This window comes from Abramis brama (genome assembly GCF_963993115.1).
Source record: "Abramis brama genome assembly, chromosome: 3".
In the NCBI taxonomy this organism is placed as follows: Eukaryota; Metazoa; Chordata; class Actinopteri; order Cypriniformes; family Leuciscidae; genus Abramis; species Abramis brama.
In genome coordinates, this window is record NC_139965.1 from 5,562,138 (window position 1) to 5,578,618 (window position 16,481).

At 41.8% G+C, this 16,481-nt stretch overlaps 1 protein-coding gene across 1 annotated transcript; it reads left to right on the forward strand.

Moving 5' to 3' along the window:
• The first annotated feature begins 1,946 nt into the window (after positions 1-1,946).
• LOC311080142 (aerolysin-like protein) lies at positions 1,947-15,762 on the forward strand. Its single transcript, XM_084109913.1, has 2 exons — positions 1,947-2,182; positions 14,784-15,762. The coding sequence occupies exon 2, from the start codon at positions 14,801-14,803 to the stop codon at positions 15,746-15,748; it is 948 nt and encodes a 315-aa protein (XP_083966039.1). The 5' UTR covers positions 1,947-2,182; positions 14,784-14,800; the 3' UTR covers positions 15,749-15,762.
• The last annotated feature ends 719 nt before the right edge of the window (positions 15,763-16,481 follow it).

The window sequence follows — 16,481 nt, forward strand, 5'->3', positions numbered from 1 at the left end:
TCCAACTAAATATATAATTAAGTATATATATGATTGTGCTAAAGTGTGGAACTATTGCAAGTATACTTTAGTTACACTTTAAATATATTGGATTTAAAGATTGATATTATACACAGATCATACAATCATTATTAATAAACATTTTAGACATAATATTAAGAAATGGGCATTGTGCATAAAATAAAAAATAAAGTTTAATTATAATTTTATATTATGTCTTAAGTGATATGTCAATAAATATTAATACCTAGTATGAAATAAGTGTATTTTAAATAGATTTTGGTATAGTTTTTTTTTATAGTTTTTTACTAGGGTTTATTGGACCCCATTGACATCAATTGAATGGACAAAAACTGACTTTTCTAATGACAAAAAATAATAAATGATGACAGAATGTTCATTCTGGGTGAACGGGTCCTTGTCTTGTTGTGCATTAATAGCATTGTGCATTGTTATTTCCTTGTGAAGTGGTTAATTAGACTTTCAGGATACATTCATATCTCAGATCATCTTCTTTGCTGCAATCAAGATTGCCTCAAAGTGTTTGACTAGTTGGTGAATGATTGTGAACCCTTGTGTTAGCAATAATGCAAGTTATCTGTATTAACTCTCAGTTGATCTTCAATTCTGTCTGGAAAGGTCTGTTCAAACCTGCTCCTAGTCCTGGAGGGCTAATGTCCAGCAGACTTATCTCCATCTTGCCCAACACGCCTGTCTGGAGGTTTGTAGTGATGCTGAATATGTAGTTTAGCTGGTTCAGGTGTGACTGTGGCCATTGTTGGACTCTGGGGTTGAGTTATAGTTAGTGATTGATGGCTAGGCGAGGCTGACCTCTGCTTATCTGGTGACTAGTTAAAAAAATACTTATACTAAATTTGACTCTTGCATATTTGCTTTCATATTTGCATTCAGACCTAAACTTTTATCAGAATGTTTATATTACTAAACAGGTTCTTGAATTATTTTTACTTTGAGTTTACAGGGATAAAGATCATGGGTTTTCAGTTGCACATCCCAATGGTAATTGCAGTTACATATTTCCAGGTTACAATATTATAGTTTGTTGTGCTTTCCACCATCAGACCAAACACCGCTGCTGAATTATGCCATATTGTACCGATCCAGGTTTTTCAATTGTGGAGCTCCAAAATCAGGGTTAGATTACGTGACAAACAGTGAGTCGAAATCTGTGCTTGGAAAGGTTTGTAATTGTACCGCATACAGAACTGTGTTCTAAAGAAAGTGCTGCCATTATTCACTTTTAAAAACATACATTCAAAGCTTCAGTACCTTCTTTTCTGTATTTGTAAACCACAAAGTAATTACTTTTCCATCATGAGGACGAATGGCTCCAGTTGCATTTCCACTTGAGCACAGATCAGTTTGATGTAATTTTTTGGAAAACACTGTCCCGGATCCTCATCAAGGCAGCTACTCAATCCAGCTAGTGGAATATCTCAAGTGACATGATGGTTTTCTAGTAAAGTACAGTATTTTTGTACGCGATCCCTTAATCACTTCAGTTCATGGCAATCTCACAAAGTTTTGTTATAATCAGTGAAGCTGTCTACACTACACAATGATCCTCTTATATTTCAAATGTGCATTTGCAGCTGTAATAGTGGCAGTGTGCTGATTTGTGAACGTTGCAGACTCAAATGCTTGTGCATGTTTTTATTTAAGTGCCATTTCAGTGTTAATGGACTCGATCTACTCCATCTATGTTTTGATCATCGTTCTGATTCTGATCTGGATGTAGTCTTTGATAAAAACGTGATGTTTCTCACCTTTTTACTCATAATTTAGCTTTTATATGAAATTTACCCACATTCAAGTGTTGATAAAAAAAAATGCATTAAGCTAGAATAAAATTGAAAAGGGTTGCTTCTTTCTTTTGATATATTGCATGTTCAGATATAAGTACACAGAAATATTCTTGGGGCCATGACAAATTTGTGAATTTATTTTTATTTTTTTTAAAGGGAACTGACAGGGTTTTTGTGAAAATGTTTGTGTTTGAGTGAAGTGGGGGAGCAATTACACTGACTCTGGGTGTGTTTTAAGGACCGCCTGTCCCCTTCAGAGCTCTATTTAAGCAGCAGACTGACCAAACACATCACACTTTTCCAGCTTTGACCAGGCGAGCTGCTCTTGAGAAGAATTTCAGACTGCAGTCATTCATGTAAGTATACTTTCACTCAAGGGCACTTGACTTAAGATGTAGCTAGCTAACAGTTTCTAATACTTTGCATGAGATTATCGAGCCCAATTTTCTACCACTGCGTATCTATAGTGTGAGTTCTTGTTTTCATTTGGCATGCTCTTTATGTGCAAAAGTCATCTTTTATGTGCATATAGGCTTACACCAGTGGTGTGCGGTGGTGTTTTAAAAAGAGGAGGCAAAAGGCTTGAATATTTTTTTATATAGCCTATTGTATATAAAATGTAAATTTATGTCTGTTACTCATAATTTTCCATAAAAAAGAGAGACCAAATACAATTCTATTTTGTATTTTTTGCTATAACAATGTAAATTTCTATTTATTAAAACCAAGTAGACATTCCATTAAGTTAGTGTTTTTACGCATTTTTTCCAAAATAATAATTAAAGGCAGTAAATATTTAAAGGGGTCATATAATGGTACATGCACTTTTACAAGTTGATTGTACTGAAATGTGTGTTGGCAGTGGCTGTACACAACCATCATAAAATGATAAAAATCCATCCAGTGGTTTTTTTAAAATCTTCCTATATGTTTTCCCCCGTCTCAAATCAAGCCGTTCGACCGTGTGACATCACGCGGTCGGACGCCCCTCCCACGATTGTTGATTGACAGCAGCGTTTCAACACAGACCCGCCCTCGCTCGTAAGCGAGCTGTCAATCATAGTATACGCTTGAGCACTGTCTATGAGCAGAATGGAGTCTAAGCGATTGTGGTGTTCTGTTCTTCGGTGTAATAACGAACACAGACGCAGTGGCTGAGTTTGTTTTCGAAGGGAATATTCCAAAGGAGGGTCAGTATAAAGCTGGTTTTGCTAAGAAGCTGCTCCTGAAAAAAGAATCGTTACCAACTATTCGTGTTCCTGCTGCACCTCCAGAAAAAGAAGTGAGTGTAACATTTTATTAACTTTTATATGAATCTTTATATTAATCTTTGCAAATCGCTTGCTGCACGCTTCACGGTGAATGCGGCTGTTTACACTCAGGGTACATTACGGCATGTTTTCTATGTACGACGTTCTCAATATAATTCATAATCCCACGTTTATAATGAACAATGCGTTATGGTTTTTGTGTTAAAGGGGTGAGCAAAGCTCATTATCATTTAAAGACACATGCACTTAAACAGCGTGCTGAAAACAGAGCTGTTTTTGACCAGGTAAAATTAGTGTATACTAATGATAATTTTTAATTAAAGTATAAACTTTTAATTTAGACCCTAAAGAATCATATTAGCTTGTACAAAAATGGCATTATAGGACCCCTTTAAACAATGAATATTATTTGTGAACTAATGTTCAGCTAATAGTCAACTTTTTCATTAGATTTCCCATTAACATCATTGTCTTCATTCAGACTGATTTGAGAATGCGCAAAAATATGACATCAAAGTACAGCGAGAGTGATTCGAGAGCAGCCGGCTGGTTGGTAACCATTTCCAAGATAATCGCAAAGGTTGTTTGAACTCTTAATCACAACATTGCACAAATCATAACGTGCAACCTAGCATGTTTGGTATCCTTGTACTCGACAGGGATTCAAGAATCTAAGGAGATGACTCCCGTGAAAATAAGTCAAACATGAACATGTGAACATTTGATTTTACCACTAGGCAGCGCTGGCTCGAAAACTTCTCAGGCTCCTTCAGAGCATCGTGCCAATGATCCATATCAAGTTTTGCAACACACTAATGCATTCATAAAATAAAGCATTTTACTTCAGAATTTAAAATGGGCGATGCCAAAAATGGCCGATATCATTAGAATCGGCATGCCTCCCCAAATCTAACGAGACCATTTTAGGATTTTTTTGGCGAACAGTTTAGAAGTTATGAGAAGTTATATCATTTTTCATATCAGTAGGTGGCGCTGCACCAAAACGCAGCATGTTCCCTCAGGTCATACTTGTGATGGCAAATACCAAGTTTGGTCTGAATACAATAACGCATTGTGGAGATACAGCCTTATGTCTATTTTTAGCAAACACTATGTAAAATTTGTGCATGCATTAAAGGGATAGTTCATCCAAAGATGAAAATCACCCCGTGATTTACTCACCCTCAAGTCATCCTAGGTGTGTAAGACATTCTTCTTTCAGACAAATACAATCAGAGTTATATTATAAAATGTCCTCTTCCAAGCTTTATACTGTCAGTGATCAGCTGTATATTTTGTTATACTAATGAAGTCAGTTTTAAAGTTTTAAAATATGGACATTTTTCTTACACAAACACATCACTTCACTTCAGAAGGACTCTATTAACCCCCAGAGCCATGTGGAGCACTTTTATCATGGATAGATGCACTTTTATGATGGATAGATGCACTTTTATCATGGCTAGATGCACTTTTATGATGGATAGATGCACTTTTATGATGGATAGATGCAATTTTATCGTGGATGGATGCACTTTGATTGACTTCAAAAAATATACAGCCGATCACTGCCATTTTAAAGCTTGTAAGAGCCAGGATATTTTTTAATATAACTCAGATTGTATTCGTCTGAAAGAAGAATGTCATATTCACCTAGGATGTATATGTATATCCTTCCAGTGCACTGAATCTTTCGCTCCCCTAAAAAGTCCCCCAATGCACCGTGAAAATCAGGGAGCATCAATGCTCGTTATGTTCTCCTAATGACAGTTCTGAAGCGCAAATCTTAAATCACATGAGCCAAACTCATTACACATAATGACATGCAATAGATGTTTTTTTTATATACAAACCATTACTTAATAATATTTCAACATAAATATTCAATGCTAGACAGTTAATGAACATAATCTAACTATCATTTATTATTTATTTAACAGGCAAAGTAAAGTATTTATCAATGTACATTAAATAAAAATGTCAGATAGACATCATTGTAGTACCAGTAGTGATGTTGTACAATGAGGACATTGTCTTGTCGCCAGAAATAAGGTGGGTTTCAACACTGGGCACGTTTGCTTTTGTCAGATTCCAAGTGCAGTTTCTTCCCAAAACGTTGGTGTGGTTTCACACTCAACTTGATTCTGTTGAACCATGGTACATTTGTGCTCATCTTACATCAGCACACACGCATGATAGAAAACAGAACACAGGTCAATACATTCTTTATAAATTCAAGTATACACTGTAAAAAAAATTCCGTAGTTTTTACGGAAAAAAACTGGCAGCTGGGGTTACCAGAACAATTCCGTAAAATATACAACAAAACAGTAATTGCTTTTACCGAATAACATGTACATTTTACAGTTTAAACCAGCATATAACACACTGGAGTTCTGTTATATTTACTGGTTTAAACTGTAAAATGTACGTGCTATTCTGAACAACATGTCAATTTTACAGTATAATCCAGTAAATATAACAGTAAATTTCAGTAATATGATATAAAGTTAATTTACCGTCCTATTGAAGTATTAATATCTGTTTTGTACACTGATAACCACCAATCACAGCAGTGATGAGAGTCACATGATCAATCAAAGCTCTTCACAAGCAGTTCTTCCACAAGAAAGTTAATACTAATATATATAGAAGCTGCACAGTGTCATTCACACAAACATTAAACACCATCATGGTAACACATGAAATTTTAAAAATGCAATAAACATTAATTTAACAACATTAAATGTAACATAAACCCCTAATGTACATAACTGATTAGAAAAAACGAAGAAAACTATGAAGAAACAAACATAGTTATTTCAACAAAAATAGATCAAATGTGAAGTGTCACAGGGAATTGTGGGAATGTCAATTTACGGTTTTTCACTGTAAATTATACAATGAGTTGTTTTTTCACTTTCAAAAACTGTAAATTTAACGGTATGTTACAGTAAAATTACATTAAATGTACCGTTAGATCTATCACAGTTATTTACCGTATATAGTACAGAAACTTTCTGTTAACCAATTAACAGTTTTTCACTGTAGCATTTTTACAGTCTTTTACCGTTAAAATTACGATCATTTTTTACAGTGTACTTGGCTTGTAGTTGTTAACTCTTTTCATTGAGTAGCCTATTAAATATACTTTTTTTACATAGTTTTTCATATACAGTCTTTTGAAACTTACATTGTTTGAAAATATTGATTAGAATATTGATATAAAACAGATGTTTCTAAATCTGCGTATCTGAATTTTTGTGTAGGCTTGTCCACTGGTAGTTTACTTAGGAATTTACTTTAATTCTACTTTACTCTTTCCCCACCATTGACTGAACTTTCCAGCTATCCATGTTTTCACTGCTATACGGTAGGGGGCGCTATGACACATCTTCTGAAAGAGTACTGAATCTCCTGATCAAAACACAGGAGAAGAAGAAGCAGAATCAAGTGACGGAAGATTGCATGCAATAATGTGATCATATGCAATACGCAATAATGTGATCATAAAACATTAAACAGCGTGTAAATCAAAACTGTTTAATGTTACCAAATTAAATGAAACGTTAACCAATGAAGAGAAAATGACTGAAGCTTTGGGGGTGTTGGACTCGATCTCCTCCATCTGTGTTTTGATCATCGTTTTGAATCTGATCGAGGCGTAGTTGACAAAAATGTGATTTTCTCAACTTTTTTATTTAAAATGTTGCCTTTCCTTATTAAACTTATTGATATTCAAGGTTAGATAAAAAAGGATGCATGAAGCTAATAAAATGTTTTTAAAATTAGTTAAATTAGGTATTTTTCAAGTATAAAAAATAATATCTACATTTGAACATAGTAGTATACTTGAAGTGCAAAAATAATATATAAATAAGTAAACTATAAGTATAATCTCATGCTCACTTAAAGAAAACTCACAAGTATACTTTCAGTATAAACTACTAAACTAGTAGTTTACTGAGACTACACTTCAGTGTGTACTTTCATAAACTAAAAAAAAAACGACTTGTATTAAAATAGTAAACTACTAGGTTACTTTTAAGTTAACTTGTGGTACAGATGCATTGCAAATGAGAAACCAGTTGTGTACTTATATTTTGAAGAATGGCAGAGGGAGTCTCTGAGGAGGACACTGTGCAACCGTATCAATTTGAACCAGAGTCGGAAAACATGACGTTTCTGAATGGTTGGTTAACATAATGTCACTTTGATCTATCTTTGTGTGTACTGGCAGGGTAGAGTAGTGAGATTGACAGATTGATGTTACAGCTAATAGTCATTGTTGGGAAAGTTCACTTTCTACATGAACTAGTTCAAAGTTCAGTTCACAAATTTTAAAATGAACTAGTTCAGTTCATAGTTCATATACTCAAACTTTTGAACTAAGTTCACAGTTCCAAAAATGAACTAGTTCATAGTTCTTTTTTTCCATGTTGCTGCGAGATATTATTTTTCAAAATGATTGCCACAGAACCACAGACAATTATTTTATCAGTTTTAACACTGAAGCTATGCGTCAGATTTTTCCCATCCTCACCGACCTTGTCATAAAACTCGTTTAAATGATCATACGACACCTCCTTGCTGCTTTTTGTTTTGATTTGATTTGTAACGTAAGTGATGAGTCGTTCATGAACGATCCATTCATTGCGTCTGTCACGTGACAAATAAACGGAAGACTCGGAAGGTTAAGTAATTATTTATGTTCCCTGTAAACATTTTTTGACTGCATTATAATGATTTCTTAATTCAGAATATGATCAAGATTGCGTAGGTGGATGTGTTCTGGGAATTTGCCAGTTAATAGTATAACATTTAAAGCCCCTTAATGAAATGACTCGAAAAAAGATTTGTTCATTTTGATGAACGAGATCGAACAAGAGAGTCAGTGGACACTGGTGGCTTGTGTTGCCAGATTGGGTGTTTTTACCGCTACATATTAAGGCCGGTTTACGTGGGTTTTAGGTGGGTTTTCGCCTGGAAGGAAATCGCCTCGGTTACGACTGTAACCTCGGTTCCCTGAAGAGGGAACGAGCGTTGCGTCGAGTTTGACGCTATGGGAACGCTTTGCGTGATGACGTCTTGAAGCACATGTAAAATCAGTCCAATGGTGTGGCGGAACGTCAGAGGCGGGTGACGTCACGTACCAGGAAGCTATAAAAGCCGGCCCGAAACAGAAAACGAAAGCTTCGTAAAGTCTGAAGTCGTGTTGACAGGCATGAAGGAGATATGGCAAGGTGATGCAACGCTCGTTCCCTCTTCAGGGAACCGAGGTTACAGTCGTAACCGAGGCGTTCCCTTTCAAGGGAACTCGCGTTGCGTCGAGTTTGACGCTATGGGAACGTCTATACCAACGCCTCCATAGCTACAAATGTCTGTCCTGTGTGAAATCTGGTGAGCAGCACTAGGAAGACAAAACATGAGACCCTGGAGCAGAGTCTAGATCCAGAGAGTAGAACCTGACGAAAGTGTGCGGTGAGGACCAGCCTGCCGCATCACAAACGTCCTGTAACGAAACTCCTGATATAAGGGCCTTAGAGGCCGCCATACTCCTCGTAGAGTGCGACCGGACAGCCAAAGGAGAAGGCTGTCCAGCCGCCTCATAAGCAAGTGAGATAGTCTCAACCACCCACTGCTCATCCTTTGCTTAGACACTGGACCTCCCTTGTTAGGGGAGCAAATGTCACTTTTACGCCACAGGGCAGCTCTGTGGACATACGCGTCTAACGCCCGAACAGGGCAAAGCAAATTATTCGCCTCCTGGTCCGATTTCGAAAGGGAGGAGGACCTCCAAGTGCCACGAGGGAAACGAGATACCAAAGGGGTCTTTCCCCACAGACATTCCACCCAAAGGACTGTGGTAAGCACCTACGGCCGCCACATAAACCTTTAAAGTGGACGGGGTCAGACCTGCAGTGAACCGCTCTTGCAGGAACTCCAGAACTGTACCAATTGGGCAGTTGACTGGATCCAACCGACGGTCACTACACAAAGAGGTGAATACTCTCCAGTTCAGGGCATAAAGTTTCCTCGTGGAGGGAGCTCTGGACTGTAGAATGGTCTCAACAACCTCAGTTGAGAGACCTGACTCTATGAGCTGGGCCCCCTCAGAGGCCAAGCCCACAGGTTCCACAGTTCTGGTCGGGGGTGAAAAATCGAGCCCCCTGCTTGGGACAGAAGGTCCCTCCTGACGGGTAGCTCCAGAGGAGGCCCGTCGAGGAGGGACACAAGATCGGGAAACCATACTCTGCCCGGCCAGCGCGGGGCTATAAGAAGCAGGCAAACCCGGTCCCTGCGAACTCTTTCCAGAACTCCCGGGAGCAGAGCAACTGGGGGAAAGGCGTACAGACGTAGCCTCGGCCACGTCTGTACCATAGCATCCAGTCCCAGAGGAGCTGGATGCGTGAGGGAGAACCAAAGTGGACAGTGAGACGTCTCTCGAGACGCAAACAGATCCACTTAAAATTTCCATATCAGCTCCACCACCTCGGGGGTGGAGCCACCATTCCCCGGGCCTCGGCCCCTGTCTCGACAGAGTGTCTGCTCCTATATTCTGGACCCCGGGGATTTAGGCTGCCTTGAGTGACAGCAACTTCCCCTGGGACCACAAGAGGATATGGCGTGCCAGCGCAGACCCCCTTGATATAGGCGACTACCGACGTGTTGTCCGTATGTACTACACATGGTGTCCCCTGAGACCTGTGATAAAGCTCCTCAGAGCCCGGAAGACAGCTAACATCTCTAGGCTATAGAATGCCAGGAACGATGATGGTCTTCCCACAGACCTTGAGATGAGCGACCCTCAGGATCGCTCCCCAACCCGTGAGGGAAGCATCCGTCGTTAGCAGTTTGCGACGACAAGGAGCTCCCAGCACTGGGCCCTGGGACAGGAACCAAGGTTTCTTCCACATAACCAAGGCACGTAGGCATCACCGCGTGACCTTGATTGTGCGAAATGGGTTGCCCCTCGGGGAAAAACCCTCTGGTCCTGAGCCACCACTGCAGGGGCCTCATGTGCAGCAGTCCAAAAGGTATCCCGTTGGAAGCTGCTGCCATGAGACCCAACAGTCTCTGGAACTGTTTGACAGTGAGTAGCTGGCCTAGCTTTACACTTCTCACAGCTGCCAGGATCGAAGCGTGGCGATGACAGGCGCGCCTGCAACGACACTGAATCCCAAACCACGCCTAAAAAAGTGGTCCTCTAAAATAGAGAAGCACACTCTTCTTGGCGTTCAGCCGTAACCCCAACTCTTTCATATGGGCGAGAACAACATCTCGATGTTGAACCGCCATCTAATGCGACTGAGCTAAAATCAACCAATCGTCGATGTAGTTCGTGATGCGAATACCCCGGAGGCGCAGAGGCGCCAGAGCTGCATCCACGCATTTGGTGAAAGTGCGGGGTGATAAAGCCAGGCCGAATGGAAGAACTCGATATTGGTATGCTTTGCCCCCGAAAGCAAACCTCAGGAACTTCCAATGACACGGACGGATGGAAATATGCGTCCTTGAGGTCTATCGTGACAAACCAGTACTCGGACTAATCTGTGGCACGATTGTCTCAATGTTAACATTTTGAACTTGAGCTGCATGACAACTCGAAGACCTAAAATGGGACGCAATCCCCCGTCCTACTTTGGAACTATGAAGTACCGGCTGTAAAACCCGGTTTCCCTGTTGGAGGGAGGTACATATTCTATGGCCCCTTTCTCTAACAGAGTGTTTACTTCCTGTTCCATAACCAGAACCTGCTCGGGGCCCACCATTGTGGGCAGGACCCCCATAAACCGCGGTGGGCGTTACTAGAATTGTATCTAATACCCTTTTTCCACGGTCTGCAGGACCCAACGAGAAACATTTGACAGTAGCTTCCACGCTGTCAAAGATTCTACTAGAGGTACCAGTCTCTCGAGACTGGTTTCTGGATTTTGTTGCTGTTGAGTAGGGAACGACCAAACAGACTGCTGGCAGGGAACGACCAAACAGACTGCTCTAGCACCCTCCTCAGAGGGGGCGGGCATCCCGAGGCCACTACGTTTCCGGGTGGACCTTGAGATATGTGCTCGCCGGAGACCGCTGCGCCCTGTAACACCGGAGGCGGCAGGGTTGGCAGAACGGTCCCCTGAGGGCACCGAAGAGAGACGGCACCGTATTTTTCTCCTGCTGTTGAGCAGTCGGTTCGTCGCCCTGTAACGGCGCACCGGCAGGGAACGACCAAACAGACTGCTCTAGCACCCTCCTCAGAGGGGGCGGGCATCCCGAGGCCACTACGTTTCCGGGTGGACCTTGAGATATGTGCTCGCCGGAGACCGCTGCGCCCTGTAACGCCGGAGGCGGCAGGGTTGGCAGAACGGTCCCCTGAGGGCACCGAAGAGAGACGGGCACCGTGAAAAGAGGTGTTAACCGCTCTGCTTCGGGGGGACTACCCTCATTTGTCCTGAGCCCTCAGACATCAGGACTTTTTCCCAGCAGCCTTCTTGGCGGTAATAACGGTCCGCAGATCCGTTTTACCCCTCGAAGACTGCTGGGTTTGAGAGCGCCCTCCGTGTCCCCGAGATTTTTGTGGGGGAGCACGGGAGGAAACGCTCTGTTTCTGAGTGGTGCGGTGCTCAGCGCTCTTTTTAGAGGAGTGAGGCTGCTCCCGCTCAGCAGCCTCATAGAAAGAACGGCGGGGGAGAAGTTTCTGAAGTGCAGCTGCCTGTTTTGAAGCTTCTTGTGACTTCGCTACAGCACTATTAACTGCGTCTCCAAATAACCCTTGCGTGGATACTGGTGCATCTAAAAGAACATGTTTTTCTTTGTCCTTTATGTCACTTAAGTTGAGCCACAGATGCCTCTCAGTGGCCACCAGGGCTGCCATAGAGCGGCCGATGGATTTAGCCGTCTCCTTGGTGGCCCTGAGAGACAAATCCGTGGCTCTACGCAGTTCAGACACCGTATCAGCACTAATACCCCCGCCCTCCTCAAAATCACCCAATAACTCAGCCTGGTAAGCCTGCATTATGGACATTGTATGTAAACACGCTGCAGCTTGACCGGCGGCGGCATAAGCTTTATGAACCAGGGAAGAAGTAACTTTTACTGGCTTGGATGGAAGTGCAGGAGCCTTCAGAGAAGATGCCGTTGCTGGAGAGAGATAGCTCGCGAGCGTCTCTTCCACCTTCGGCATCTCCCCATAACCATGCTCTTTATAATTGTGAATGGATGAATAGTGTGATGTTTGTGCAGTATACACTCGATATGACACTGGTTTCGCCCACGATCTCGACACCTCGGTGTGGAGATCGGGGAAAAACGGCAGGCTCCTGCGCTGGGGCTGCGCACGAGATGGCAGGAAGCGTTCGTCGAGCTTACTTTTCGAACGAACGTCCTGCCTATCTTCTGGCCACTCAATAGACAGTCTGTCAACAGCTCTAGTAATGACATCGAGCAGTTCCTCAAACGCATGAGACTGAGGTGGCGAATCCTCAGACTCAGCTACAATACTCACAACATCCAACTCCTCAGAGCTGGATAGTTGCAGTACTGGTACCTCTATCGGGGGGGAAGAAACCGCAGCGCGTGCTTCCACACCCTGATAAGAGGCACTGGATCTATCAGACGGATGCTGAGATAAGGCAGAGCCCGTCTCAACATCCACTGATAAATCCATCTGTGAACCCCAGGTCTGAGATCGACGCCGTGCCTCGGCAGCGGCGGGACCCGAGCCCTGGGGAGCGTGGTCGGGATTGAACCGAGCCAAGCGGGATCGGAGCGTACGCAATGGAAGCGCACAGCAATGCACACAGTCACCACCCTCGAGTGCTGACTGGGCATGCTCCTCTCCCAAACAAACAACACAAAGAGTGTGTGTGTCACCTCCCGTTAAATAACGCGGGCAGGGATGGACACACACTCTAAACTGCTGCTCGCTCGCCATACTGAATATATATATATATGATATAGACAGACAACACCAAATATACAGACAGATTTCACACAGAGCGCAACTGAAGACTCAGAAAGCTTTCGTTTTCTGTTTCGGGCCGGCTTTTATAGCTTCCTGGTACGTGACGTCACCTGCCTCTGACGTTCCGCCACACCATTGGACTGATTTTACATGTGCTTCAAGACGTCATCACGCAAAGCGTTCCCATAGCGTCAAACTCGACGCAACGCGAGTTCCCTTGAAAGGGAACTGGCACCCTATTTAACGAAGTTAAACTGAGAGAGCGTGGCGTTCACAGACACCAGAATGAACGAGTTCACAGTAACGTTCATCAGGCAGTAATACGGTACGTTCAGTTCACGTTCGCCCAAAATATGAACGAGTTCATGAACTATCGTTCAATGAACGCGTTCAGGCACAACACTGCTAATGGTCATGAAAAACCTTTTTCGGTAAATGTAGGCTTGTCCGTGATGCGTAACGTTATCTATGCAGTGTTAGGTACAACTGTCAGGACTGAAGCACTAAAATTGTACTGATCTGTTTAAAAAGTAACCAGTCTGTGAGACTATGACAGTCATTAGGCACATAAACAACACATACTCAGACAGGAGCTAATACCTTATTCAGTGTTCTCGTTTATAAAGCAGTCTGGTGTGTGAAATGATTCGCGCAAACATGAAATCATTGACGTTGATCGTGGGGAATATTCCCTTCGAAAACAAAACTCAGCCACTGCGTCTTCAGCGGTTCGGATTTAGGAACATTAAAATGACTGCTGTGTTCGTTATTACACCAAAGTACAGAACACCACAATTGCTTAGACGCCATTCTGCTCCAGCCGTCGTCACAAAATCGAACAGCTTGATTTGAGAGAGGGAAAACATATAAGGAGATTTAAAAAAAAAAACACTGGATGGATTTTTATCATTTTATGATGGTTGTGTACAGGCACTACCAACACACATTACAGTACAACCAACTAGTACAACCAAATTTCTGCATATAAAGTGCACACCAAATGAAAGCATGAACACAACAATAGCCGCTTTTCCACCATCGGCCAAACTGTTCTCGGTGCTTAATTGCTCCATTCCGTGCCAATCCGCCCCAGCCGGTATGGATATGGTTTCATTTTCAATGTGGGACTGATACCAGCACTCTTTGGAGTATATTTAAATGTGTCAGTCATTGCCTTTATAACACAAGAGTTTACAGACGTATGAGAAACAAATTAAGTCACTGCGTCACGGAGGATGATTGGATATTTATGTTAGTAACTTGTTTACTACGCTCAAATAGCGCACTTGACCAGCTACAGAGAGCCAGACAACAGACAAGTGACCAATCCTGAGTGGCGAAGTCACAACATGCATGGTTAGCCACTGGTGCTGAGACTTCCGAGCCGATTATGGTTATTAATCATGACGTGCCGAACCAAACTCGAGTGGAAATATAACATTAACCATTCCTTACCACTCTTAGATCCGTTTGGCCTGACAGTGGAAAAGCGGCTAATGTTTCCCAACCCTGTTCCCAGAGGAATGCCAGAACTGCACATTTAGTGTGTTTGCCTATTCAGACACACCTGATTCAAGTCAGCTTATTAGTAGATACTCCAAGACCTGAAATTAATGGGTCAATTAAGAAAGAAGTCCAGGTGTACTGTTGTTGTGTCTACAGAAACTAGGTTGGGAAACACTGCAATAAAGTTTAAAGCTGATGTTAAATCTGATCTGATATTTCTTTCAGATCGATTTAATTCCAAGATGTCCGACACAATAAATCTAGAGCTAATTGGTGGACAAGGAGGTAATGCATTCTCATTTACTGGTCAGAACAACGGTGCCAGTTTAGAAAAGATCGGAGTCTGGGTGGGAGAATGGCAGGTGAAGGCTGTCAGAGTCTGGCTTTCAGATGGGAGAGTTGAAACTTTTGGAGAAGGTTCTGGACCATATCAAGAGTACAAGTTCACACCTGGTGAGTGTTTCACCTCACTTTCCCTGTGGGGGAATGGAGCAGGAACACGTCTTGGAGCCATCAAATTCAAGACCAGCCAGGGGAGAGAATTCTTTGCAAAGATGACAAGCTGGGGTTTAAAAACAGAATATCCCATGGATGTCGGCTCTGGATATTGTTTGGGAGTTGTAGGAAGAGGTGGTTCTGACATTGACTCCATGGGATTCATGTTTCTCAAAGCAGTTGAATCAACAGTTCTCACCGATGTCCACTATCCCACTCTCCACCAACTGATACCAAAGGTGACAGTAGAAGAAATCAAAACCCTCAGTTTCAGGAACAGCTCATCTGCCACACAAAAACAAAAAGTTGAAAGCTCAAAGAAAATAACTAAAAAATCTTCATGGTCTGTGAGTGCAAGTTTATCTGCAACATTTAAAATGGAAGTGAAGGCTGGGGTTCCAGGGGTTGCTGAAGTTACTGCAGGATACAGTGTAACCATTGGAATTGAAAGCACTTATGGTCAGGAGTACACAGATGAGAGAACCGAAACTCTGTCTACAAATGTAGATGTGCCACCCGGGAAGAAGCTGGATGTTTCAGTCACTATTGGCAGAGCCACTTTTGACCTGCCTTACACTGGCACAGTGAAGATGACCTGCAAGAACGGCAGTGTGTATTCGTATGGAACCAAGGGCACATACAAAGGCGTCACTTACACTGATATCAAAGTGGATACCAAGGAATCTCCTCTGTAATGTCAAGACAGATTGCACATGTAATGCACAAGTTCTTTGATTACTTCAAATTGTGTCAATCATGTATCAGTTGCTTTACATTCAGGGGTGAATTCATATTTTTTGGGGTGGTGTTTGGGTGTTCAGGGGAAATATATATATATTCAATATTTGTTGTTTTCAAATAACCTTACATAATACCATACACAAATATTCATATAGCTTCATACTTTGTGTAATCAATTTAAAATAATCTCCAGATACTGATTATGTTATAATGTGTTTAAAATTACATTTAATAAAACAAATTACAATTTATTAAATAAAACCTGTGTTGCAAGCATTGTTCCCTCTACTTATTTTCTTAGTTTCATTACTTTTCTCTATTGGGTGAACATTTCGGCCACATGAGCAACGGTCTTTATACCAGACCTGAAAAGGGACACAATGTGGTTTTAATCATATAGTTGTAACTTGTAACATTAATAAACTATTTCTATTTGATTTGACCCTTAAAGTACGCTGCCATCTGAACCCTGGTGTGAACCAAATAAGCGGACCGAGAATGCTGAAAAGATGAGTCTTGGTCCACTTCCAAACGAACTCTAGTGCAGTTCGACTGAAATATGAACTCAAATGGACCAAAGGCATATAAACCAACCAAAGAATGGGACATGATTTCACATGATGTGACCCTTAGAAGAACAGAATGCTCAAGCATACCTGTTTTTTTCTCGTCATAGTCACGATGTTG

What these genes read in the sequence shown, in the direction of transcription:
- LOC311080142 (XM_084109913.1), top strand. Translation starts at nt 14,801, where the DNA reads ATGTCCGACACAATAAATCTAGAGCTAATTGGTGGACAAGGAGGTAAT.